Source organism: Eschrichtius robustus, chromosome 10 (assembly GCF_028021215.1).
Source record: "Eschrichtius robustus isolate mEscRob2 chromosome 10, mEscRob2.pri, whole genome shotgun sequence".
Lineage (NCBI taxonomy): Eukaryota > Metazoa > Chordata > Mammalia > Artiodactyla > Eschrichtiidae > Eschrichtius > Eschrichtius robustus.
In genome coordinates this window covers 49,743,735-49,769,405 of record NC_090833.1, presented here as the reverse complement: position 1 = coordinate 49,769,405, position 25,671 = coordinate 49,743,735, and the positions used below count along the sequence as shown (strand labels likewise).

At 39.4% G+C, this 25,671-nt stretch overlaps 1 protein-coding gene across 1 annotated transcript in view; it reads left to right on the top strand.

Moving 5' to 3' along the window:
* CFAP95 (cilia and flagella associated protein 95) overlaps positions 1-25,671 on the top strand; it is an 83,995-nt gene that overhangs the window by 15,410 nt on the left and 42,914 nt on the right. Inside the window, exons 2-4 of the mRNA XM_068553433.1 lie at positions 6,120-6,228; positions 22,236-22,354; positions 23,233-23,292. Of these exons, the coding sequence (XP_068409534.1) occupies positions 6,120-6,228; positions 22,236-22,354; positions 23,233-23,292 (288 nt within the window). The remainder of the gene's footprint in view (positions 1-6,119; positions 6,229-22,235; positions 22,355-23,232; positions 23,293-25,671) is intronic.

The window sequence follows — 25,671 nt, the reverse complement described above, 5'->3', positions numbered from 1 at the left end:
CCAGAAACCAGAATTCGGCTCGATTTTCATTGTTCACATGTCAGATATTGCTCGGATCCACACCCCCTTTGCAATCAGTGTCATGCATATGTATGCTGAGAGTTTTCCCATTCAGCAAGCAGATTTATAATTCCTCTAGAGACAAGTTTTTGTTGCAAAGAACTAGCATCTCTATATGCATAATCACTCCTTTTTTATGTGTGCTTTTGTAGAGAGAGCTGGGATGCTCTTTATTTTTATGGACACATTTGAAAGCCTTTGCTTTCAGCGTTTATATTAAGGTGACAGTAACAAAATGTAAGAAATTCAATCACTCAATCATTTAAGATTTAACGAGCATTTACAACGTGTTAGTCTTTGTTAGGCACTGAGATCACAAAGATGAGTAAAAAATGGTCCCTGTGTCTAAACGTTCTTAGTCTAATGAAAAGGAAGATTCATTAATGGACAATTATTTTAAAATGTGAAAGGTGGAGAAGTGATAAAGATAATGGTTTCTTTGCAAACCCCCACTTTGCTTCCCCCACTTAGTCATGGGACCACAGAAACCGTAGAGAGTAACTTGGTCTCCTCTCCTGCAAGGAGAATCCTGTGGTCTAACCCCACCTGTCCTCCTCTGGGAACTGGACCACGATGGCTTGGGGCAGCCTGAGGGGAGCTGCAGATCCCTACCTGAGTATGCTCTGGAGTTGTTTGTTTAGTCCTGCAACTCACTTAAGGACTTATATGTGTTCAGTCAAGGGGAACTTACAGATTTGATTTGATGTGAAATCATCCAACTCTTATGGTAGGAAACTCAAGCTCCCAAAGGACCCCAGATACAGATCCAGAAAGTGCTTTTCACAAGGCTTTACTTGGGACTATGTTAGGCTGGAGGAGACAGGAAATACAGGAGCTAGAGTGTTCAGGTGATTGTAGGATTGGTGGTGGGGAGTTGTCTAGAATGGGACCTGCTCGTGCTATCTTTGCCCTACTAGATTCTGTTGACCTTAATCCTCTCTGAATCAGTCCAAGTGGCATTTTTGACAGCAGGGTCATGGTTCCAAGCTCCTTTTTATACAGTTGACAGCTCTGATCCTGTCCTGTCAGCCTTTGCCCTGTTTGTAATTCTATTCATATTCATACTATTTCTCCCACAGTACGGTAGAGAAAGCAAATTTCCTTTCTTGTAATTAAGGATGTCTTATGTAAAGATTTCTCTTATAAAGAAATAGCCACAGTGTTTAGCTTTGGGCTTGATAGAGCAAAGTCCTCATCAGAAGCAAGGCTGATTGTCAAGGAAGATTCTGGCCCTGCTGGCAGTAGGCCCTGGAGGCTCTCCTCCCAGCAAGAATGTCAGCCTGTGTCTGCACACCTGACATCAAAAACACAGCTCTTCCTTCAGTTAGTAGCACAGAATACCTATATTCAAGCTGCTTTAGCCTTGAACTGACTGCTGCTATCAAATTCATATCTGGGGAAAATTAATATCTGCAGATCCAGTCTGTAGACTAGACCAGTGTTGGTCAATAATGACCTTTTTTACTAATCCAAGGTGATGTACAAACTGTAAAGACAACGTAGCAATGTAGCAAGGTTTTCATATAGCTAAATTTATTCAGCTTAAAAGACTCTAAGATCGTTTTTACTTTGGTGTTAAAAGTCTCTGTATTAAAGATGATAGATGGTTATTTTATTTTTAATGTTCCTGTCAAGACAAAATGTTGGCAATTTTAGGTTGGTTTTACAAATTTACAAGTGTAAAGTTTTGCTACTCCATGAAATGCTAAGGTTTGGGGACCACTAATCTAAGAATCTGGTACACAGTCATTCTCTAGAGCTTTCTCAACCTTGATACTTTTGACATTTCGGATCAGATGTTTCTTTGTTGTGGTGGCCGTCCTGTGCACTGTAGGATGCTCAGCAGCATTGCTGGCCTCCACCCACTAGATGCCAGTAACAACCCACCCCACCCAGATGCAACAGCTAAAAATGTCTCCAGACACTGGCAAACGTCTCAGGGTGGATTGTAAGGGTATATAGGTGGGGACTGTGATCAAAAAGTTTGAAAGTTACTGTTCTAGAGACATTGTAAATTTTATATCATTATATTCATTATTTTCCCATAAAGAATTTTTATTGCAGTAAATGAGAAGTCATGGCAACCATAAATAAAGGCAGGTAGCAAGGCAAACAAGGCTATATAAAGTGCATATATATATATAAATAACACCTTGATTATTTTTATTTTTATGTATATATATATATTTGTCTTACAAAGATGCTATAAAACTTAATGGGTATTGACAAAGTAAGAATACCCAACAAAGCATATTGTAGATAGACACAACATTATTATTATTATTTTAATTAATTAATTAATTTATTTATTTTTGGCTGTGTAGGGTCTTCGTTTCTATGCGAGGGCTTTCTCTAGTTGCGGCAAGCGAGGGCCACTCTTCATCACGGTGCGCGGGCCTCTCACTGTCGTGGCCTCTCTTGTTGCGGACCACAGGCTCCAGACACGCAGGCTCAGTAGTTGTGGCTCACGGGCCTAGTTGCTCCGCGGCATGTGGGATCTTCCCAGACCAGGGCTCGAACCCGTGTCCCCTGCATTAGCAGGCAGATTCTCAACCACTGCGCCACCAGGGAAGCCCCTAGACACAACATTGTTACACATAATAATATTTGCATTTTTATGTCACTTTTCATTTGAGACTCTCAATCAATTGATTTGTCCTCAGTGTATGATTCTCAGTTCATCTCCGGGAAGCTGAGGCACAAGCCAATGTTCAACTGACATAATAAAGTCAGGGAATAATTAGGCCTCCCATTTCCTTTATAATACACTAATCATTTTTACTGTTATTATATGTAGCAAATACATATTTAGTATATAGTAAATATATATTTTATATTTAATTTTATATTTTACCATTTTTTATATATTTTATAATTTTTTAAACATGTATATTTATTTTTGCTAGGCTGGCAGCCTCTGGGAAGTAGGGGCAGGTCTTCAGCTGTGTATCTCTTAGAGCCTGCAGACTGTGGGCACATCATTTGTGGGCAGCTAGCAGGCATTAGGGAATGCCAACTGCATTAGCTCAGTCCTCCAAAGTTTCATTATAGATTCATGTTTTAGTGCTGGGCTTTTGGCTGTTATCTGAGATTGTGGTAAGAAAAGGAACATGTCTGCATTTTTTGTAATAATCTAGTTATAATACAACTTAAAATACATGATGGGATAATCAGGCTGCATTCTGACTTTCATGGACACTAATTATCTTTGCCTCCATGGGCCTCTTCCTCCATTAAAAAAAAGTTTAAAATGATAGTTTATGACTGCTTTGGTATAAAGACGGATATAATTCAAACTGGATTATATTCTTTTTTTTTCTGATTTGAAAATGATTAAAACACTCTCCTGGGCCCCTAAAAGTATCACAAGCCCTGGGCACTGTGCCTACAGTGCCTAAAAAAGAGGTGGGGGAGTAGCATGGACATATATACACTACCAAACGTAAAATAGATAGCTAGTGGGAAGCAACCGCATAGCACAGGGAGATCAGGGAGATCAGCTCGGTGCTTTGTGACCACCTAGAGGGGTGGGATAGGGAGGGTGGGAGGCAGACGCATGAGGGAGGAGATATGGGGATATATGTATATGTATAGCTGATTCACTTTGTTATAAAGCAGAAACTAACACAACATTGTAAAGCAATTATACTCCAATAAAGATGTTCAAAAAAAAAAAAGAGGTGGGCCCTGGAGATAATACATTGAAATGTTAACTGGTGCTTTCCCCTTCACTCCTATGCTCCTAGCGAGATATTCTGGATGTATTGCCTCAGGGAAGAATGACCCAGCAGGCAGCAAGAGAGCCAAATTCTTGGCTTTGAGTTCAAAAGCTTAGGTTTTAGGATTACACCATAGATTTGGAAGAACAGATGAAGAGCTGGGCTGCCCTCTCCCACAGTAGATGAAGAGTCCATGGACTGAAGATGGAGGAGGCCAGAGAAGTTGAGAACATGTGGATTTGTCTGGGATCCCCAGTTTGAATTAAGACTTTGGAAATCCTAGAGCAGATGGGACCTATCACTGCCTAACCCTTCATTCCCAGGGTAGTGTTTTCAGGGCTGTTGAAATGTGGGGCTCTTGTGTCCCCCAAGCCTGGTGTGGTGGGGACATGAAACAAGTGCCTTCTTGGTGGGCCAGGCAAACAGCTCAGGGACAGGATCTGCGTTTCCAGGAACCCTGGGTGGAGAGGGGCACAAAAAGGTTTTTGGTGGGGTGGATAGTGGCACCCTTATGGCAAAGTACCAGTCTGTGTAGACTGTGTGGCAGGAATAGGAGGGCATAGCAGAGATCTGCACGGATCCATAACGGAAGACCCCAGGAGAATGAGGATGTTTCCACAGATGCCAGCAAGGAGATATGATGACAACAAAGATGGATTCTTGCCATTGTGGTATCACATGAACTCTTTAGAGTTGGAAGGGACCCAGAATTGACCAAGATTAACTTTTTTCCACCTGGAAATATGAGCACTTGGAAAAGAAATTAAGTACAATTATGGAAAAGTTAAGTTGCAATTCTTGTACACCAGAATTTTTTGAAGCTGGATTAGTATTCACTGTACGTAAGTTTATATGGTTCTTTACAGTATTTGAAGGACCTTCCGCCTTTAATTTTTTTCCTTTTAACTCTTATAAAAATCTTAAAAGGAATTGGTATAATTTCTGTCCTCATTTTACACATGTGAAAATAAAAGCACAGAAAAATTAAGTGACTTCCCCCAAGGTCACACAGCTAGGACCTGGCTGAGCAATGACTCAAACCCATGGCCCCGTACACTCTATTACTCCTGGTTCTTAATGTTCAATATTTCCCCAAAGAACTTCAGTGAGGGCTTTCTCTCAGGCTCTCAAAAAATGGTATGGTACCAAAATACTCTTAGTGTTTAGCAATTAATGCTCAGGCGTGAGGAGGACAGAGGGCTCACATGCTGGGCTCCCTCTCTGCTGTGTTCTTTGCAGAGCTCTGCTTCCATGCTTGGAGGTGGGGAGGTAAGTGTATAATCTGAATGCAGTGTGGGGGCCCAGTTCCAGTGCAGTGGGATTAGGTGGGGGGTCAGATCCTAAAGGGTTTTCTAACTTGGAGGCTGGGTGCCCCATCCAGGTTAGTGCATACTGTTCTGCTTCTATAGTCCTGTGCCCACACTTACCACACTGTAGATTTTTCTTGTTTAATTGCCTGTCTCTCTCCAGACTACGAACAACTGAAGGCAGGGAATACATCACACTTACTCCCCATTGTATCCCTTAGCAAAATGCCTGGCATGTAATAGGTACTTTAAAAATTTGCTGAATGAATGAACAGATGGGTGTATGGATGGAAGAATTCTTGGGTACCTCAGTGTCCCTCACATAGTCCTAGCCCTGTATCCCTTGATAGCAAAGCATCTTTTGACGGGTGTTTGGGTTCAGCTTCCTTTATCTCACCCAAGAAAGCTTTGTGAAAATAGCTACTTCGGTTGCGGGCCACCTCACCTCCTTTTTCCTTTCCTATCCCCAAATCCCTCCTTTATTATTATCCAACCACCCTTTCAGTCAAGATGTTCAGAATATTTTTTTCCTCTTTCATCTACATGTTTTAAGAACTGTTTTTCCTTTAGACCCTCTTTAGGAGCAGGAAGCACTGTTATAAATCCATATGAGTAAATATTTTGCTCTCGTTTTGAAAAAAAATTGTAATTAAAACTCATGGTAGAAAAATTTCTGAAGTGGTAAGTTGCCTTTCTAATATACTACATGTCTTATTTTAGAATTTATTTCAGTAACTAATCTACATTATTAAATAAGATTCACTTCATTGGAGTCACTGAATAATTACTGTGTTGGATAAGTATTGTTTTCGTGATACTATTAGTTTTATCACATGTGCTAAATTGTTTTTAGGAAGTAGCCTCAGCATTACTTGAAAAGAGATGGGAAATACATGTCCCAAATCCAGTAAATTTATTATTAGAACAAGGTCACAAATATAGTAAATTTTCATTGCATCATTTTTACAACATTCAAATGCAATACATGATAAATAAGGTTTATCCCTTAACAGATTCTAATTTTTTTCTTAAGGCACCGTGACAGAGAAACTTATCCCAAAGATTATGATATAGAGGGTCCTGAAGAAGTAAAAAAACTGTGTAATTCAACATATTGGCGACTTGGAACCAACGAACCCCCAGTAAGTAGTAGCTACTAATTTCTTTAAGTCCGGAATCTTCCTCCTAGTAAAACATGAAAAAGTAGAGGGAGGAGCACTTTGTCAGTACTCCTCTTAGCTGTGTTAGTAACTTAGGCAGGTGACCTAGCCACTGTGTGCTTCAGTGACCTTACCTGTAAAATGGGCGCACTTCATAAGTTTATTGGAAAATTAAATAAAATAAAGCAAATAAAGTGCTTAACTCAATGCCTGGCACATAGAAAGTGCTCAAGAAATTATCATTATTGTTATGATGCTGTTGCTGCAGCTGCAACATCTTGCTAGATGTCTCCTCTAAGCTTCACCATCACCCTGTGAAGTAGGTGTTATTATCTCTATTTTACAAATGGGGAGAATCTCCTAGAGGTTAAGTGATTTACTCAAAGTCACCCAGCCAGGGAGTGGAAGAGTGAGAGTCTGAACCCATTTCTTTGGGTTTCAGATCTTTTGTACTTGTCTTAAGGGGATAGAATTGTGAGTAATTTAAACATGCTGTTATTATTCTCATAACATTTGTACAACTAAGTTACAAAAGGAGTATCCATTGCATAGGTACTTCCTATTTGAATTGCTGTGGGTGGGTTACTCCTTGGCTATTTAGGTGTCTGCTCAATCAGTGTGCAGGAACTCAACTCCCTAAAGACTCCCAAATTGTGTCCTACAATGTCAAGAGTTTTGGGACTAGTTGAAGACTCAGTTCAACCTCATAGGATGGCCTTGGGGCCTGAAGAGCTGGTAATTTGACAAGGATGGATGTGAATGTGTTGAGAAGACTGGGTTTGTATATCATATTTTGCCCCCAAAAGGCTGGGCTACTTTGAAAAATGGTAAGCCTAGGAAGATCCATAATTCTACTTTCAGAATGGTTCTAGAAAATTCTCTGTTCTCCAGGGTGATGGGAATGAATGAGCTTAGCAGAGTCCATGCTGTTTCCTCCCTTCCTGTTATAGTTTACCATAGACAGAGAACAATAAGGGTAGCCTGAAAAATGGGGATTTATTATAAAGATACGGCTGCCTGGATATGGAACGAGGACACTTATAGGAACCAAGATGGCTCTAAAGCAAGACATTCTCTCTCTCTCTCTCTCTTCTCTCTATCTGACACACACACAATCTCTCGGCATCTCTGTTTCTCTCTGCTCTGTTCTCCTTTTGTCCCACAGCTTAAATCTCAGGGGCATTCTGATGGTTTCCTCAGTTTCCACCCTGCCTTCTTGCCTTTGCACCAGGCTGCCTAATTGGTCATTAGCCAGCACATGGATGGAGCTCTAGAGGCCAATGCCCAACTCAGAAAATAACCACCCTGCCCTGCTCTCCCAAACCCAGCTTACCCTTGCTTTCTTGAGCATGGTGAGGACAAGAACAAGTTGGGCAAGGCAGGCATTGCCTGGCATGCACTTAGCATCTTTGACCCTTAAAAACATTTATTTTTGATAAGTGAAAATCTTCTTGGTCTCTGGATTGTGGGAGGAAGTGAGATGAAGTGAAATATGAGGTGTAGGAACCTCAAATACTCATTCCTTATATTCCATGCATTGTAGCAGTTAAGCCTTAGTTTAATAGAGGATGTATAAATAATATTTACCTTCTTTATGACTTTCATTCATAGTCATTGAAACCTTGTCCTTCCTCTACCAGGTTTACAGTGTGTATTAGATAGGAATGTTACTGAACCAAACTTGGGTCCGCTTCCCAACATGCAGCAAAGTCAAAATTCAGTTTGAAAATAGAGACAGGATTTTGAAAAAGGTGTGCTGTAAGTCTCATCTGCAAACCCCTTTGGGTTCCTGGTGAAGTTATAGATATGAGGCTCTGGTGATCTGTCTGAAGCAGCAGAGCAGAAAGAGAGGAACTAGCTACATATACATCAGTGGTGGGGCAAGGATAAGTGAGTACTCAGGCCCAGATGTGGCACTGGGGGATCAGATATGGGCCATGTAAAAGAGAAAGATGACAGGGAGCCATTTTAGAGCCTGCCCAAGAGCACCTCATGTAGGGATGGAAGAGGGATCGACTGTATTCCTATGGGCTAAGACAGGACATTTAAGTGCAGAAATTGGCATCCTGCACCACAGAACATACCATTGAATAGTCCCAGAAAGACTCTCAGCTTCTATTAGAACACCCTAAGAAAGTCAGCTTTGAACGTCCTTCAGTGCCAGACAGGGTCAGACACAGACACGCCCAGAGGAAACCAAAACAAGACTACATATCCGCTTTTCCTGCATTTGCTTCTCTCCTTCCTCATGTCCCCTCACCCTCATCTTAAACGCTCAAGGAGCCAGAAGGAGTTGGTGTATAAGGAAGAAGTCCAAGGGGGACAATTGGGAAGAAGCCAACTGAAGCAGGCCAGACTAAAACATGCCCAAGGTGGAGGAATGAGAATCTTTCATTTTAAATGAAGTTTTGGCTAGTACATGGGACTGGGCATTTTACTTACCTCAAAAAGGCTCTTCTTGAGACAGAAGTAGCAAGAAGGTTTTTATCAATATATTATCTGAGAGTGACCAGAAAAGTCCTGGAGCCTGTCCTATATTTCATCAAAGAACATAAAAAAGAATAAGACCCTCCAAGTAACTATGAATGGGCAGCGATGGAAGAAGAATGGATTTGTTTTCTAATTGTACCTACTTACAAGTCCCACTTGTTCAATGAGCCAGTTGCCCATTTGTGTGTAAAACAGAAGTCTGTTCACATCTCTCTATCCCTTTCCTTTACTTTAGTTTTCTTCATGGCACTTCAATGACTGGACATACTTAAGACTTTTTAGTTGTTAATTGTCTGTCTCCCCCTACTAGAATACAGGCTTCATGAGAGAAGGGACTTTGGTCTGTTTTGTTCTCTGCTGTATCTCCAGTTCCCAGAATGGTGTCTGACACATAGTTGGCGCTCAGTAAATATTTGTGGAAGGAAGAAAGGAAAGAAGACTGTATTTAACAAACATGTATTAAGGTCCTGTTATTTTGTTAAGTGCTGGGATAAGAAATGTGTGCCAAGTTACCACGCTGAGTGCTGGGGTAAGAAACATAACTCAAAACAAGGTCACTGTACATCAGGAATTCACAGGCTTATGGGGTTAATGGGTGCCTACAACCACAGTGGCAGTGTGCATGATGGATGATATGACACGGAGAAGATCAGGATGCTGTGAGGGGCACTTGAACTGAAATGGATTGATGGGAGGGTCAAGGATGACTTCCTAGGGAATTCCCTGGCGATCCAGTGGTTAGGACTCTGTGCTTTCACTGCCAAGGACCTGGGTTTACTTCCTGGTTAGGGAACTAAGATCCCACAAGCTGAGTGGTGGTGCAGCCAAAAAAAAAAAAAAGATGGCTTCCTAGTGGAGGTGACCACCGTGAAGCTCCTGAGGTGAATGTTTAAAGGAACCGTCTGTTGGTGGAATCTGGAAACATACTACCTAGGTTTCAGTAGTGGCATAATCGAATTCCTACCCCAGTGGCCCCTCAGGCTTCAGGAGGCTGAGTGGGACCATGGATTCACAGCAGAGCAGTAATTTAATTCAAGCCACTGGAGTTTCTCTGATTGTCTTATTAGTCCACGTGATTATGGGAAATAGTGTTTTAAATTCCAATATTTTGTTTTGGTATTTTATTTGGACTTTATTGATGTACTACTTAGCTATAACAGAGTGAGTCCCATGCAAAATAAATGATCAAGAGTACTTCTATCATTGTTTCTTCATTTGTAAAGTTCCTCACCCATGGACCCTCACGGCACTACCAAAGGCCCTGTCACAATGGCTTACGTAAGGGCACTTCTGAGGAAGTGCTGTATGTTGAATCCCATAAACTCAGAAGGATTAAATACAGAGCAGATTTGATGCTGTGTCATAGAAGGTGAGAAATTTTAGATATAAAGGAACAAAGAGGAACTTGAGAAATTTCATTAAACAGATTTTTCTTATACAGCTTATGGATCAATGCCAAGGCATTTTTGGAACTAACAGGACAACACTGATGAGCAAATTAGGCTAATATTAGTTTTAACAGCATCACAGTCACTTTGGACTTAAAAATGACAAATAAATGAAAAAAGTGTGCTAAAAGTGTACAAATGTGTGCTAACATTCATTTTATGAATAGATGAATACCTAAGTAGGTCTCAAATATGAGCTGTTTTAGTGGATGAAAATACAACATTTAAAAATTAGTGACCCTAGCAGGACAGGAATATAGACACAGATGTAGAAAATGGATGTGAGGACACGGGGAGGGGGAAGGGTAAGCTGGGACGAAGTGAGAGAGTGGCACTGACATATATACACTACCAAATGTAAAATAGATAGCTAGTGGGAAGCAGCCACATAGCACAGGGAGATCAGCTCGGTGCTTTGTGACCACCTAGAAGGGTGGGATAGGGAGGGTGGGAGGGAGACACAAGAGGGAGGGGATATGGGGATATATGTATATGCATAGCTGATTCACTTTGTTATAAAGCAGAAACTAACACACCATTGTAAAGCAATTATACTCCAATAAAGATGTTAAAAAAATAATAAGAAAAATTAAAAAAAAAAAAATTAGTGACCCTAAAAGGCATATAATTATAATGGATCAGAGAAATTCAATTATCATTTACTTAATTGGTTCAGGTATGTTTTTCTTTGATTAACATAGTAGAATAGTATTTTGAGCACTACAGTCTTACAGATGCTTCTAGCGTTCAGATCAAAGTACCTGAAAGATGCATATGGATCAAATTGTTGTAAATGGAGTAATTTAAAATGTCAGTGGAGGAGAACCACTTACACCAGGGAAAAGGAAGATATTTAGGGAGAGTGGGCTGTTGAGTCAGGGCTCCCTCTTGCTTCCTATCTCCATAATCTCTGAGTTTGGAGTTGATGCCACAGGTTCTAGCATCCTCTCCTGGATCTACTTTGGATTGTCTATTCCAATATCAGCACAATTGCATCTGCCTTTCCTGTTTCGGGAATTCTGTATAAATTTTGGCCAACTTGAGTGTACTTTCTTTGTCTTATGCTGTAACTATGGGCTTATTAATTCTATCAAGTATCTGCCATTTCTAGGGATTTGGAACATGAATGAAATGAGGCATCTGCCATTTTGATCCCATTACCCTCCTTTGCAACTCTTTTTCTATATCAATAATCATGCCCTAATTTAACTTTCAGAGAAACTAGATTTTAATATTTCATATATATCAGTTTGCTTAAGCAGGTATAACTGTTAGGTTGAATAAATGGCACTCAAAAGGTGCAATCACACACACACACACACACACACACACACACACACACATTCTTTGCCTCTGTTGTCTTTTCACCCTACTTTGTGGAATTAGTTCTTTCTCTACCCCTGGATGAGATCTTGTGCAATTTCCATAATTTTTATGGTCACTCTCAGATAATTAAAAGTCTATTGGTCACATTTCAATAATTAAAATATCTCATCAAAATGATGAATTTTATTTAAGGTTAAAGATTTTCTTCTCCTCCAGCTAGAGTCTGCTCCAGGCCAGGGAAGTCTGCAGCGGAATGTGTGTGTAGAAGGAGGGTTGGCTGATTTTCTATTTCTTTGCTTAGTCTGCTCTGTCCTTCCCTCAGACAACTAGACAAATAAAAGGCCCTCTTGTGATTATTCTACTAATATTAATTACTTAACTGAGACTGCTTTTGTGACAAGCAGTGGTTTTGTTACCTGAAAGTGACCAGAAGAAAATATGGCACTTGTCCATAATTTATCTCTTCTAGGTGCAGGGAAGGAACAATCCCATAAAGGCTAACTTGAACCGGCAGTGAAGAAAAATAATGAAATTATTTTTTGCACCCCATACGTCTCAGTTGTTCAAAATAATGATGGGAAGGGGGCCTCTCTGCTTCTCTGGGATCCTTTAAATAATCTGTATGTGGTACTACTGTGTTCACTTAGACATGAAAGTAGAGCCACAAAAACAGAAAACAGGACAAAGCTACTGCTGAGAAATAAGAATAGCCTTTTGGATGATTTTTAAAGGTAAAGACTTTTAACAAAGTATCTGTATTACTTTTTTTTTTTTTTTAAACAACAGCTGTTTATTTTTTAATTAATTAATTAATTAATTTTTTATTTAATTTATTTATTTATTTAATTTATGGCTGTGTTGGGTCTTCGTTTCTGTGCGAGGGCTTTCTCTAGTTGTGGCAAGTGGGGGCCACTCTTCATCGCGGTGCGCGGGCCTCTCACTATCGCGGCCTCTCTTGTAGCGGAGCACACGCTCCAGACGCGCAGGCTCAGTAGTTGTGGCTCACGGGCCTAGTCGCTCCGCGGCATGTGGGATCCTCCCAGACCAGGGCTCGAACCCGTGTCCCCTGCATCGGCAGGCACATTCTCAACCACTGCGCCACCAGGGAAGCCCTGTATTACTTTTTGATGATGACTTTTTTGGCAGTGGTAGGGGGAGTGCTGTTTAACAGGATAAAATAAGACTCTTCCTCAATTATGACTGAAGATCTAAGATAAAAGATGCCAACTTCTCCATTTCATAATGAGAACATGCAGAACATTTGGGTAGTAACTGGTTTTGAACCTCTTGATCTCTCATCCACGTTGAAGGTTAAAAAAAAAGGAAAAAAGAAAGAAAATGTTGAAATTGAAGAGACCTGGATGAGAGTATTTGGAATTTGGGGGAGTCATTTGGAGGGGTGTACATGCTGAGTCCCATCCCTCTTGTCCCCATTGGGTGGGGAAGCACCCACCAGTGCTGGGTGGAAGCATGTCCTGCTCATCAAGCTATAGTGTGGGGCCTGAACATTATCAGACCGGCAATTTGATAAATGTTGCCCTGAAGTCGGGGAACTAGGTGGATTGGGATCTGACTCGTTCCTGAAGCAGCCTGTGGCATCAGAGGGGAGACTTGACTTGAGACTTACCTGCACTTCCGTCAGTATGGGTCAGAGGAGCATGCTTTCAGGGAACTCTATAAGGAAGCCAAAAAAGAAATGTCAATTGGGCACCATTTAAAATGAATCTTGCCAAGAGAGATTCTGCCAGGGGGTAAGTCATCCTCAGCACAAAGAGGCTGGTTACACTCAAATGTGGAACTTGAGGGGAAGCCCTAAGTGACTTGCTCTTTTCCTGTACCTGTTACCCAGGTTATATGTCTACTGGGTTTTCTTTTTTTTTTTTAATAAATTTATTTATTTTTGGCTGCGTTGGGTGTTCGTTGCTGCACGCGGGCTTTCTCTAGTTGCGTTGAGCGGGGGCTACTCTTTGTTGTGGTGCGCGGGCTTCTCATTGTAGTGGCTTCTCTTGTTGTGGAGCACGAGCTCTAGGTGCACGGGCTTCAGTAGTTGTGGTGCACGGGCTCAATAGTTGTGGCTCGCAGGCTCTAGAGTGCAGGCTCAGTAGTTGTGGCGCATGGGCTTAGTTGCTCCGCGGCATGTGGAATCTTCCCAGACCAGGGCTCACACCCATGTACCCTGCATTGGCAGACGAATTCCTAACCACTGTGTAACCAGGGAAGTCCCTGGGTTTTCTTAAATGTAGCACATATGGGAAGAGTTCATCTTGGAAGATTAGAAATTGGGACTTAAAAAAATTGATACTCAGGAAAACGGGGAATAAGAATGATATCATGAAGTGCACGTCCTGTACACACATTAGATATTTTTTATATTACCATTTGACTCAAGCTAGATTTTATTATGCAAATTAAATGGAAATTTTAGTGATTATCCTGTGAGTTGGTGCTGTGTTAATTTAGCTATCTCACATATCAAATTGCCAATCTCCAGTTTGTGATATATATATAAAGCCCCAAAGACTTTTAAACGTATGGAAGTGCTTTTATAAATTATCCACCCTATGTCAGGTTATGAACATTTCTAGACCAAAGTGATTTTTCACATTAAGATGGTGTAGGATTAGGTTTGCCTACGTGCAACAGAAACCAAAAATCAACAGTGGCTGTTCACATAAGGTTTTATTCTTTTATGTAAAAAGTCTAGAGGATAGCAAGCCAGGACTGGTATGGAAGTTCCATAAATTGTCAGAGACCTACCGCTTCTAGCTTCTTGCTCTGCCATCCCTTGTGTAGGGCCCAATATGGCTGCTGGAAACCTGTCATTATGTCCACATTCCATGCAGCAAGAAGAGAAACAGAAGCAGAACCTTTCCTGGAGGTTGTATATATTTATTCCACTTATGCCCTGTTGTCCAGAACCAGTCACTGGTCATATCTATGTATAAGGGAGACTAGAAAATGTAGTCTGAAACCTCACGGGCCCAGCTAAAATTTGGGGGTTCTATTATTGATGAAGATGGGAAGTCTAATATTGGGGGATAACATTTACCTCTGATACAAGGAACACAGAGGTTAAGAGTGGGCTCTGGAGTCAGATGGCTTCTTACTGATTCTTGGCTCCACCACTTACTAGGTTGTAACTTTGGTCAAGAGTTTACAGTTTTCCATGTCTTTATTTCCTTGGGTGTAAAGTGGGAATAGAGTTTTCATGAGCATTTAATGTGAAGACATTTAGAATGGTGTCTGGCCATGTGCTCTTGTTATTACCATTATCCCCATGATTTATTGCAACTCACCTAAGCTACAGCCAGGATAGCCTCTGGGTTTTATTTAATACTCTAGCTCTAGAACTTAGTAGGATGCCTGGCACTTCACAGATATGGATGGATGAATGAATGAATGAGTCAGACTGCATGTTTTGAATTGTGGAACTTCTACTTTTCTCTCTGGTTTAGCTGGGCATTACTTTATCCCTTTCAGCCTCAGTTTTCCCATCCTTAAAATGAAGATAAACTATGCCAAAGGTCCTTACTTTCTCCCTCCAGATCCACTCTCCACCCTTCTCAACCCTGCTCTGTGCCAAGCAGGCTGACCTTTATGGATTGCATCAGTGAGCTCTTTTGCCCTCTGGCTTCCTGTGAATTGCCAGGAATTGGCCTTTGGAAGGCACTGACAGGTGATCAGCAGTGGGAGGAGAGTTGGCTTGGACATTTATTCCTGTGCTTTTCTCCCTGCAGGGCCATGGATTGGCAGTGGCTATATGCTATGGGTTGAACGTTTGTATCCCTCCCAGATTCAAATGTTGAAATTCTAACTCCTAGTGTGATAGACTTAAGAGATGGGGCATTTGGGAGGTGATTAATTCATGAGGGTGGAGTCCTTATGAATGAGATTAATGCCCTTATAAAAGAGACACCAGAGAGCTCCTTCCCCACTTCTGCCATTGCGAGGACACTGTGAAAAGATGGCTGTCTATCAGCTAGGAAGTAGGCACTCACCAGTCACTGCTAGTGCCTTGGTCTTGGCTTTCCCAGCCTTCAGAACTGTGAGAAATAAATTTCTGTTGTTTATAAGCCACTCAGTCTGTAATATTTGTAACACAGCCTGAACAGACTAAAACACTGTGTCTGTTCTGAAAGCCACAACTACCAAGTGACCCTCTCTTTACAGCAGTAGATCATTCTGGGTTCCATAACTGCCCTACCCTATGCCTCCCCAATATTGCTGTCTTCAGGGTGCTTCATCATTGTTTGTTTATTTTCTGAATTCTGGCCACACTTTTATAAATAGATTCTTTATTAAACTCTCTTCATTCCCCATTTGATTTTTCTTTCCCTTCCGCCACGATGATTGATATACAACACTCAGGGTTGCTTTAAGTATTTAGGGGAATAATGTATATAAAGTGCTTAATATGGTGTCTGATACAGAATAAGCAGTCAATAAACTTAAGAACCAGTAGTGCTATTAATTTCCTTTTAATACTCATTATTTCAGTTTGACAATATCTTTGTTTCGTATAATTTTCAATGGTGTTGATTGATTTATTGAAATATTTTACTGTCAAAAATGATGAGATTCACAGAAAGAGAGACAAAATGAAAAGGCAGAGGACTATGTACCAGATGAAGGAACAAGATAAAACCCCAGAAACTCAACTAAATGAAGTGGAGATAGGCAACCTTCCAGAAAAAAGAATTCAGAATAATTATAGTGAAGATGATCCAGGACCTCAGAAAAAGAATGGAGGCAAAGATCGAGAAGATGCAAGAAATGTTTAACAAAGACCTAGAAGAATTAAAGAACAAACAGAGATGAACAATACAATGACTGAAATGAAAAATACACTAGAAACAATCAGTAGCAGAATAACTGAGGCAGAAGAACGGATAAGTGACCTGGAAGACAGAATGGTGGAAATCACTGCCAAGGAACAGAATAAAGAAAAAAGAATGAAAAGAAATGAAGACAGCCTAAGAGACCTCTGGGACAACATTAAACACCACAACATTCACATTATAGGGGTCCCAGAAGGAGAAGAGAGAGAGAAAGGACCCAAAAAAATATTTGAAGAGATTATAGTCGAAAAATTCCCTAACATAGGAAAGGAAAGAGCCACCCAAGTCCAGCAATTGCAGAGAGTCCCAAGCAGGATAAACCCAAGGAGAAACATGCCAAGACACATAGTAATCAAACTAACAAAAATTAAAGGCAAAGAAAAATTATTAAAAGCAACAAGGGAAAAATGAAAAATAATATACAAGGGAACTCCCATAAGGTTAACAGCTGTTTTCTCAGCAGAAACCCTATAGGCCAGAAGGGAGCAGCATGATATATTTAAAGTGATGAAAGGGAAGAACCTACAACCAAGATTACTCTACCCAGCAAGGATCTCATTCAGATTCGATAGAGAAATCAAAAGCTTTACAGACAAGCAAAAGCTAAGAGAATTCAGCACCACCAAACCAGCTCTACAGCAAATGCTAAAGGAACTACTTTAAGTGGGAAACACAAGAGAAGAAGAGAACCTACAAAAACAAACCCAAAACAATTAAGAAAATAGTAATAGGAACATACATATTGATAATTACCTTAAAAGTGAATGGATTAAATGCTCCTACCAGAAGACACAGGCTGGCTGAAACAAGACCCTTATATATGCTGTCTATAGGAGACCCACTTCAGACAGAGGGACACATACAGACAGAGTGTGAGGGGATGGAAAAAGATATTCCATGCAAATGGAAATCAAAAGAAAGCTGGAGTAGCAATACTCATATCAGATAAAACAGACTTTAAAATAAAGAATGTTACAAGAGACAAGGAAGGACACTACATATTGATCAAGGGATCAATCCAAGAAGAAGATGTAACAATTATAAATATATATACACCCAACATAGGAGGACCTCAATGCATAAGGCAAATGCTAACAGCTATAAAAGAGGAAATCAACAGTAACACAATAATAATGGGGGACTTTAACACCACACTTACACAGATGGACAGATCATCCAGACAGAAAATAAGGAAACAGAAGCTTTAAATGACACAATAGACCAGATAGATTTAATTGATATTTATAGGACATTCCATCCAAAAACAGCAGATTAGTTTCTTCTCAAGTGCACACAGAACATTCTCCAAGATTGATCACATCTTGGGTCACAAATCAAGCCTTGGTAAATATAAGAAAATTGAAATCATATCAAGCATCTTTTCCGACCACAACACTATGAGATTAGAAATCAATTACAGAGAAATAAAACATAAAAAACAGAAACACATGGAGGCTAAACAATACTTTACTAAATAACCAAGAGATCACTGAAGAAATCAAAGAGGAAATCAAAAAATACCTAGAGACAAATGACAATGAAAACATGACAATCCAAAGCCTATGGGATGCAGCAAAAGCAGTTCTAAGAGGGAAGTTTATAACAATACAATCTTACCTCAAGAAATAAGAAAAATGTCAAATAAACAATCTAACCTTACACCTAAAGGAAATAGAGAAAGAAGAACAAACAAAACCCAAAGTTAGTAGAAGGAAAGAAATCATAGAGACAGGAGCAGAAATAAATGAAATAGAAAACAATAGCAAAGATCAATAAAACTAAAAGCTGGTTCCTTGAGAAGATAAACGAAATTGATAAACCTTTAGCCAGACTCATCAAGAAAAAGAGGGAGAGGACTCAAATCAATAAAATTAGAAATGAAAAAGGAGAAGTTACAACGGACATCACAGAAATACAAAGCATTGTAAGAGACTACTGCAAGAAACTCTATGCCAATAAACTGGACAACCTGGAAGAAATGGACAAATTCTTAGAAAGGTATAACCTTCCAAGACTGAACCAGGAAGAAATAGAAAATATGAGCAGACCAATCACAAGTAATGAAATTGAAACTGTGATTTAAAATCTTTCAGCAAACAAAAGTCCAGGACCAGATGGCTTCACAAGTGAATTCTATCAAACATTTAGAGAAGAACTAACACCCATCCTTCTCAATCTCTTCCAAAAAAATTGCAGAGGAAGGAAAACTCCCAAACTCATTCTACAAGGCTACCATCACCCTGATACCAAAAGCAGACAAAGATACTACAAAAGAAAATTACAGACCAATATCATTAATGAGTATAGATGCAAAAATCCTCAACAAAATACTAGCAAACAGAATCCAACAACACATTAAAAGGATCATACACCATGATCAAGAGGGATTTATCCCAGGGATGCAAGGATTCTTCAATATACACAAATCAATCAATGTGATACAACCATATTAACAAATTGAAGAATAAAAACCATATGATCATCTCAATAGATGCAGAAAAAGCTTTTGACAAAATTCAACACCCATTTATGACAAAAACTCTCCAGAAAATGGGCATAGAGGGAACCTACCTCAACATAATAAAGGCCATATATGACAAACCCACAGCTCACATCATTCTCAATGGTGAAAAACTGAAATCATTTCCTGTAAGATCAGGAACAAGACAAGGATGTCCACTCTCGCCACTCTTATTCAACATAGTTTTGGAAGTCCTAGCCATGGCAATCAGAGAAGAAAAAGAAATAAAAGGAATCCAAATTGGAAAAGAAGAAGTAAAACTGTCACTGTTTGCAGATGACATGATACTATACATAGAAAATCCTAAAGATGCTAACAGAAAACTACTAGAGCTAATCAATGAATTAGGTAAAGTTGCAGGATACAAAATTAATGCACAGAAATCTCTTGTATTCCTATACACTGACAACAAAAGATCAAAAAGAGAAATTAAGGAAACAATCCCATTCACCATTGTGCAAAAAGAATATAATACCTAGGAATAAAGCTACCTATGGAGGTAAAAGACCTGTACTCAGAAAACTATAAGACACTGATGAAAGAAATCAAAGATGACACAAACAGATGGAGAAATATACCATGTTTTTGGATTGGAAGAATCAACATTGTGAAAATGACTATACTACCCAAAGCAATCTACAGATTCAGTGCAATCCCTATCAAATTACCAATGGCATTTTTCACAGAAGTAGAACAAAAAAATCTTAAAATTTGTATGGAGACACAAAAGACCCCGAATAGCCAAAGCAATCTTGAGGGAAGAAAACAGAGCTGGAGGAATCAGGCTCCCTGACTTCAGAGTATACTACAAAGTTACAGTAATCAAGACAATATGGTACTGGCACAAAATCAGAAATATAGATCAATGGAACAGCATAGAAAGCCCAGAGATAAACCCACACACCTGTGGTCAACTAATTTATGACAAAGGAGGCAAGGATACACAATGGAGAAAAGACAGTCTCTTCAATAAGTGGTGCTGGGAAAACCAGACAGCTACATGTAAATGAATGAAATTAGAACACTCCCTAACACCATACACAAAAATAAACTCAAAATGGATTATAGACCTAAATGTTAGACCAGACACTGTAAAACTCTTAGAGGAAAACATAGGAAGAACACTCTTTGACATAAACCACAGCAAGATCTTTTTTGACCCACCTCCTAGAGTAATGCAAATAAAAACAAAAATAAACAAGTGGGACCTAATGAAACTTAAAAGCTTTTGCACAGCACAGGAAACTATAAACAAGATGAAAAGACAACCCTCAGAATGGGAGAAAATATTTGCAAATGACTCAATGGACAAAGAATTAATTGCCAAAATATATAAACAGCTCATGCACACCAATATTAAAGAAACAAACAATCCAATCCAAAAATGGGCCAAAAACCTAAATAGACATTTCTCCAAAGAAGACATACAGATGGCCAAGAGGCACATGCAAAGATGCTCAACATCACTAATTATTAGAGAAATGCAAATCAAAACTACGATGAGGTATCTCCTCACACTGGTTAGAATAGGCATTATCAGAAAACCTACAAACAAATGCTGGAGAGGGTGTGGAGAAAAGGGAACCTTCTTGCACTGTTGGTGAGAATGTAAATTGATACAGCCACTATGGAGAACAGTATGGAGGTTCCTTAAAAAACTAAAAATAGAATTACCATATGACCCAGCAATCCCACTACTGGGCATATACCCAGAGAAAACCATAGCTCAAAAAGACACATGCTCCCCAATGTTCATTGCAGCACTATATACAATAGCCAGGTCATGGAAGCAAACTAAATGCCCATCGACTGACGAATGGATAAAGAAGAAGTGGTACATATATACAATGGAATATTACTCAGCCATAAAAAGGAACGGAATTGGGTCATTTGTAGAGACGTGGATGGACCTAGAGACTGTCATACAGAGTGAAGTAAGTCAGAAAGAGGAAAACAAATATTGTATATTTACGCATATATGTGGAATCTAGAAAAATGGTACAGGTGAACCGGTTTGCAAGGCAGAAATAGAGACACAGATGTAGAGAACTAACGGATGGACACCATGGAGGGAAAGCGGGGGTGGTGGTGGTGGCGGTGGGATGAATTGGGAGATTGGGATTGACATATATACACTAATATGTATAAAATAGATAACTAGTAAGAACCTGCTGTGTAAAAGTAAATAAATCAATAAAATTTAAAGAAATGATGAGAGCATATCTAAGGTTAATTTTGGGGTCAACCTTACCTTAAAACAAGATGATACCTAGTAATTTTTTTCCCTAAAAGATAACGTCTTATTTTTCGTTGAAGTATAAAATATGAAGCCCAATACAGTGTCCCCTGCCACTGACTTGTGAACTTTGGAATCTATGAGGAAGAGTAGTTGAGCTAAGAATATAGGAGTCAGAGCTAGGAAATTAGGCTGGGAGGCTGGTGATTCAGAAGGTTGAGGTCTTAGGGGCCAGTGGTCATAGAAGCCTAGGAGTAGACCAGGGAGCCAGGATCAGAGACTACAGTTAAAATTGCTTTGCGTAGGATGGGTTCTTAGTTTTACAGAGCCTTTTTATACTTAACAAAAATGGACCAAAGGAATTTGACTCTAGCTATGATACTCTTGCAGCTGAAGTCTCCAAATTTCTAAACAGTAGTTTCTCTTTTCTGAACAAATCTAGTGGAATTAATGTGATCTTGGGCTTCATTGGATGTCTTAGGGAAGCTAGTCTTCAGATTTGGAGAAAGTAGTTGGTTTCTCGGTGGCAGTGAGTTCTGAATCTCTGCTGTGAACCTCCACATTTGTGATCTTCTAGAGTTTTGTATGGGAAGAATATTGACTCCTCAGCATCCATTTTTGTTCTGAGATCCTCTAGATATTACCATGATGCTTCTGCAATTGACTTTAGTACACCCTGTAATTATCAGGTTTTTCTCGTAGTGATAATTGCTTGATGATTCATTGAATTATCCTCTGTGATAGAGAATGGATAACGATGATGAAGATGGTATCTGAAGTCCTATGTGATTTACAAAGTGACTGGTACATTTTCTTACTTAGAGAAGTTAAAATATACTAATCTTGAGAAGGAAATAGAAAGCAAATAAGCATTAGTATGTAGTTGAATGCGGTACTTTCCATTTCATGGAAACACCAATTTGATTTTTATTTTCCAACAAAACATAGTAAAGAATTGCCACTTTCACATATTTATGATGTAATCATTGACTGCTATGGGACATTTCTTATTTTTGAATGTTAATGGAGTCAACAATTAAAATCAGAATGTACTTCAGAAATATATTTTAGTAATTGAGCATTTGTGGCAATTCATTTATTTTCCTTGTATGCGGCTTTTATTTTTCCAGATTTGGATATCAGAAACACATGAGAAAATGGCACAAGTTTGTTTAAACACAGAATTGGCTGAAATGAAGAGCAAAGCTTTATTGAATGAGGAAACGATGAGCTCTGGAATTATTGAAAGGTATGCTTCATACTGTCCTTTGCTTAGAACAGGCACATTCAGGAAAGGGTTTATATAAGTAGTGAAGAGGTATAGTGGCCCCAGGTACATATTACAGGACCACATCAAGCACAATCAACACATCCCAAGCTTCCATGCTTTCTGTTCATGCTGTTCCCTCTGTTTGGAATTCCTTTCCCTTGTTTGTTTGCCAATCAGCACTACGCATTCTAGGTCCCTCTAAAATGTCATTTCCCCTTTACACATTTTTTTCTGGTCCTGGTTCTGACGACTTAGGTTTGAACCCCATCTCCACAATTTACTTGTGAAAATTATGTGGTATCTATAATCCTCAGTTCATAAAATGGGAATTATAAAAGTATCTACTTCATAGGGTTGTTTTAAGTTTAGATGAAAAGAAGTATGAAATGTGCATAAAAATGCTGCCTGACATGCAGTAAGAATTAGGTAAGCTGTCATTAATCAGAATTAATTGCTCTCATATTCTTGCTCTCTGAGCATTTTGTTTATGTTCTACATAGCAGTTGGACTTACATTCAAGTTATTTATATGAAAGTGTTTCCTCTGAGATTGTTCCTTGAGGGTAGGAACTGTTTCTTAGTCACATCTGTAGTCCTGCAGCCTGGCATAGTGCCTTTCCATGGAAATGTGTGACATAGACTTCATCGTGTATTGTAGTTATTGGACAAAATGCTGAAATTTCTTTCCATTTACTTGTTGGGACATTTTATTTTGCAAAGTGTATTAAAGTTGCAAACATGGAAATCCTTTAAAAAAATTATAATAAAAATTCAGCTCCCAAATTAGTTTTGTATAGCTCTGAAAGTTTATAAATATCAACTTGACATGTTTTCTAAAAATTGTTATCTTGTTTCCAGGGACACTGGATTGCCTACCACAGGTTTTGGAGCTCTCTTTCCTAGACACCCATCAGATTGGTACGAAATGTTCGTAGTCCCTAAACTGCTGCAGATTGCACAAAATGTTTCTTAATGGTTCAGGAGGTTTGTTTGCAGGGGTGAAGGAGTGAGGGGTGAACCAAGGTCAACAAAGTGCCCTTTATGTGCCATCTTACAGACTTCTTTCCTTTTTTTAAAAAAATGGTGTTTATTTTTTCCAACTTATTAATACCAACAAACCTGTTAGGAGAAAAATAGATTATCATTTAAAAACAATTATGAACAGTGATATGAGTGTGTGTGTGTGTGTGTGTGTGTGTGTACAAAAAAATCAGCATTAGACTTCTTTAACAAAAGTTTTTTCCCATCAATATGCAAGCAATAATAATAATAATAATAATAATATAGTAGTCAATACTCATTATTTGTAGATTCTATATTTACAAGTTCTCTTACTTGCTAAAATTTATTTGTAACCCCCAAATCAATACTAAGGGTGCTGTTGCAGTCATTAATGGATATGCATAAAGTGGCAAAAAATTTGAGCCACCCAATGCACACATTCCCAGCTGAGGTAGAACAAGGCAAGACTCTGCCTTCTTGGTCCAACTCTCATACTGTACGCGAGTGTCCTTTTCATGGTCATGTATGTTTTTTTGCATTTTTTTGTGGTTTTTGTTGGTGATTTTGCTGTTTGAAATGGCTTCCAAGTGTAGTGTTAAAGTGCTATCTAGTGTTTCTAAGGGCAAGAAGGCTGTGATGTGCCTTATGAAGAAAATAGGTGTGTTAGATAGGCTTCCTTCAGGCATGAGTTACAGTGTGGTTGGCCATATTCAACATTAATGAGGCAACTATATATTGAATAAAATGTCTCAAACAGAAACACACATAAAACCAAGGTATGTATTGATTGGTTGATGAAAATGTTGTGACCAGAGGCTTGAAGGAACCTAGCTCTGTATTTCCTACAGAGCTAGGAAGAGGTTCAGGATTTGCTAATTCAGTGTTCACAGTGCCTTTATAGAATATTACTGTGAATAATGAGAGTTGAGTGTATAGCAAGAAACTACTATTTTTTACTGATAAATAAATTTCTTTTGGGGGCAGCATGACTTGTTACTACAGAAAAGAAATTTCTACTCATCTTTCTAAAGAAGACAAACTTTCATAATTTCTGTAATGATAAATAGATAAGTGATGAAATATAGGTACTTACAAGCATGAGAAAATTCTGTGTTGGATTGTGTATTATGAAGATATGAGTACATATCATCACTGGAAATTTAGATGTTTTTGCTTCCTTTGAGAGCTGTCTGGCATTAGAGCTAAGCTGTTCTGCAGAGTCTGCCTAGGGTGGGGGTGGAGAGTACCCTAAATGATAATGCCCCACCCCATTCATAGTCATCTGTTATAATTTTGGCCAGGTGTTCTAAACTGCGGGTTCTAATCTTCATTACTCCTGCAAGGCTGGCCTGGTCTGTGTCCCCTACAGCCTGCTGTAGCATCTTTAAGTAGGCTGGAAGATCCACAGGGAGTATTCCCAGAATGATCGTTGAGGAGGTGGGCTTCTGGCTTCCATCAAGGTGATGAACTAAAAACATCCTGCTGGCTCCCTTTCTTGCACTGAAATCTAGAAATTCCAATAAAGACATGGGTAGACAGAATGAATCCAGAGGCAGACTTTGACAGCTATATCAAAACTCTGAGAAAAATCTTTAGAAAATGATGGGCTAGAGCAGAAGATTGCTGAGGGATGGGATGAAGGGAGAAGAGAGAAGGCAGGGTTGAGGTCTCTACATGGAGACTTGGGCCAACCCAGGGTGAGAGCTGTAATCTCAGTGGGCCAGGCTTGGATAGGAGCTGAACAAGGCTTATCTATTGAGTTTGCAAACTTGGATTATATGCTCCAAGTTGGATTTTTCTGCATTGATTTTGACTGCTGTTTTCAGCCCAGGACAGAAAATGAGACACCCAGGGCTTTACATAATAGAAATTTTGATGCCAGCAACCTACCTCCCTGCAGCTCTGATCTCAGCATTGAGATCTATAATGCCAGTACAGATAGCCAGGAGGACCCTGCGTTGTCTCCCCCAACTCCAATTAGGGAAAGCAATCTCGGATATAGAGGAACTAGGCAGTATATCTTGAGGAGAAAGAAATGCCAGGGAAAATAAGTGCAGTTAAGCCCAGAGAAGTGCAGTAGAGGCACTCAACTCATATCTCCTACACATACACTGAAGACACCAGCTAAGCCTCCCTTTTCAGTGGACCACTTATGTAGTCATCAAAAGCAGAGGCACACATTAAAAAAAAAAAAAAAAGAAAAAAAAGCAGAGGCAACTGATCATCTTAGTAATAATACAGATGAATTCCTGGTCTTAAAAAAATATCATGACACATGTAAAGAACAAAAGCATC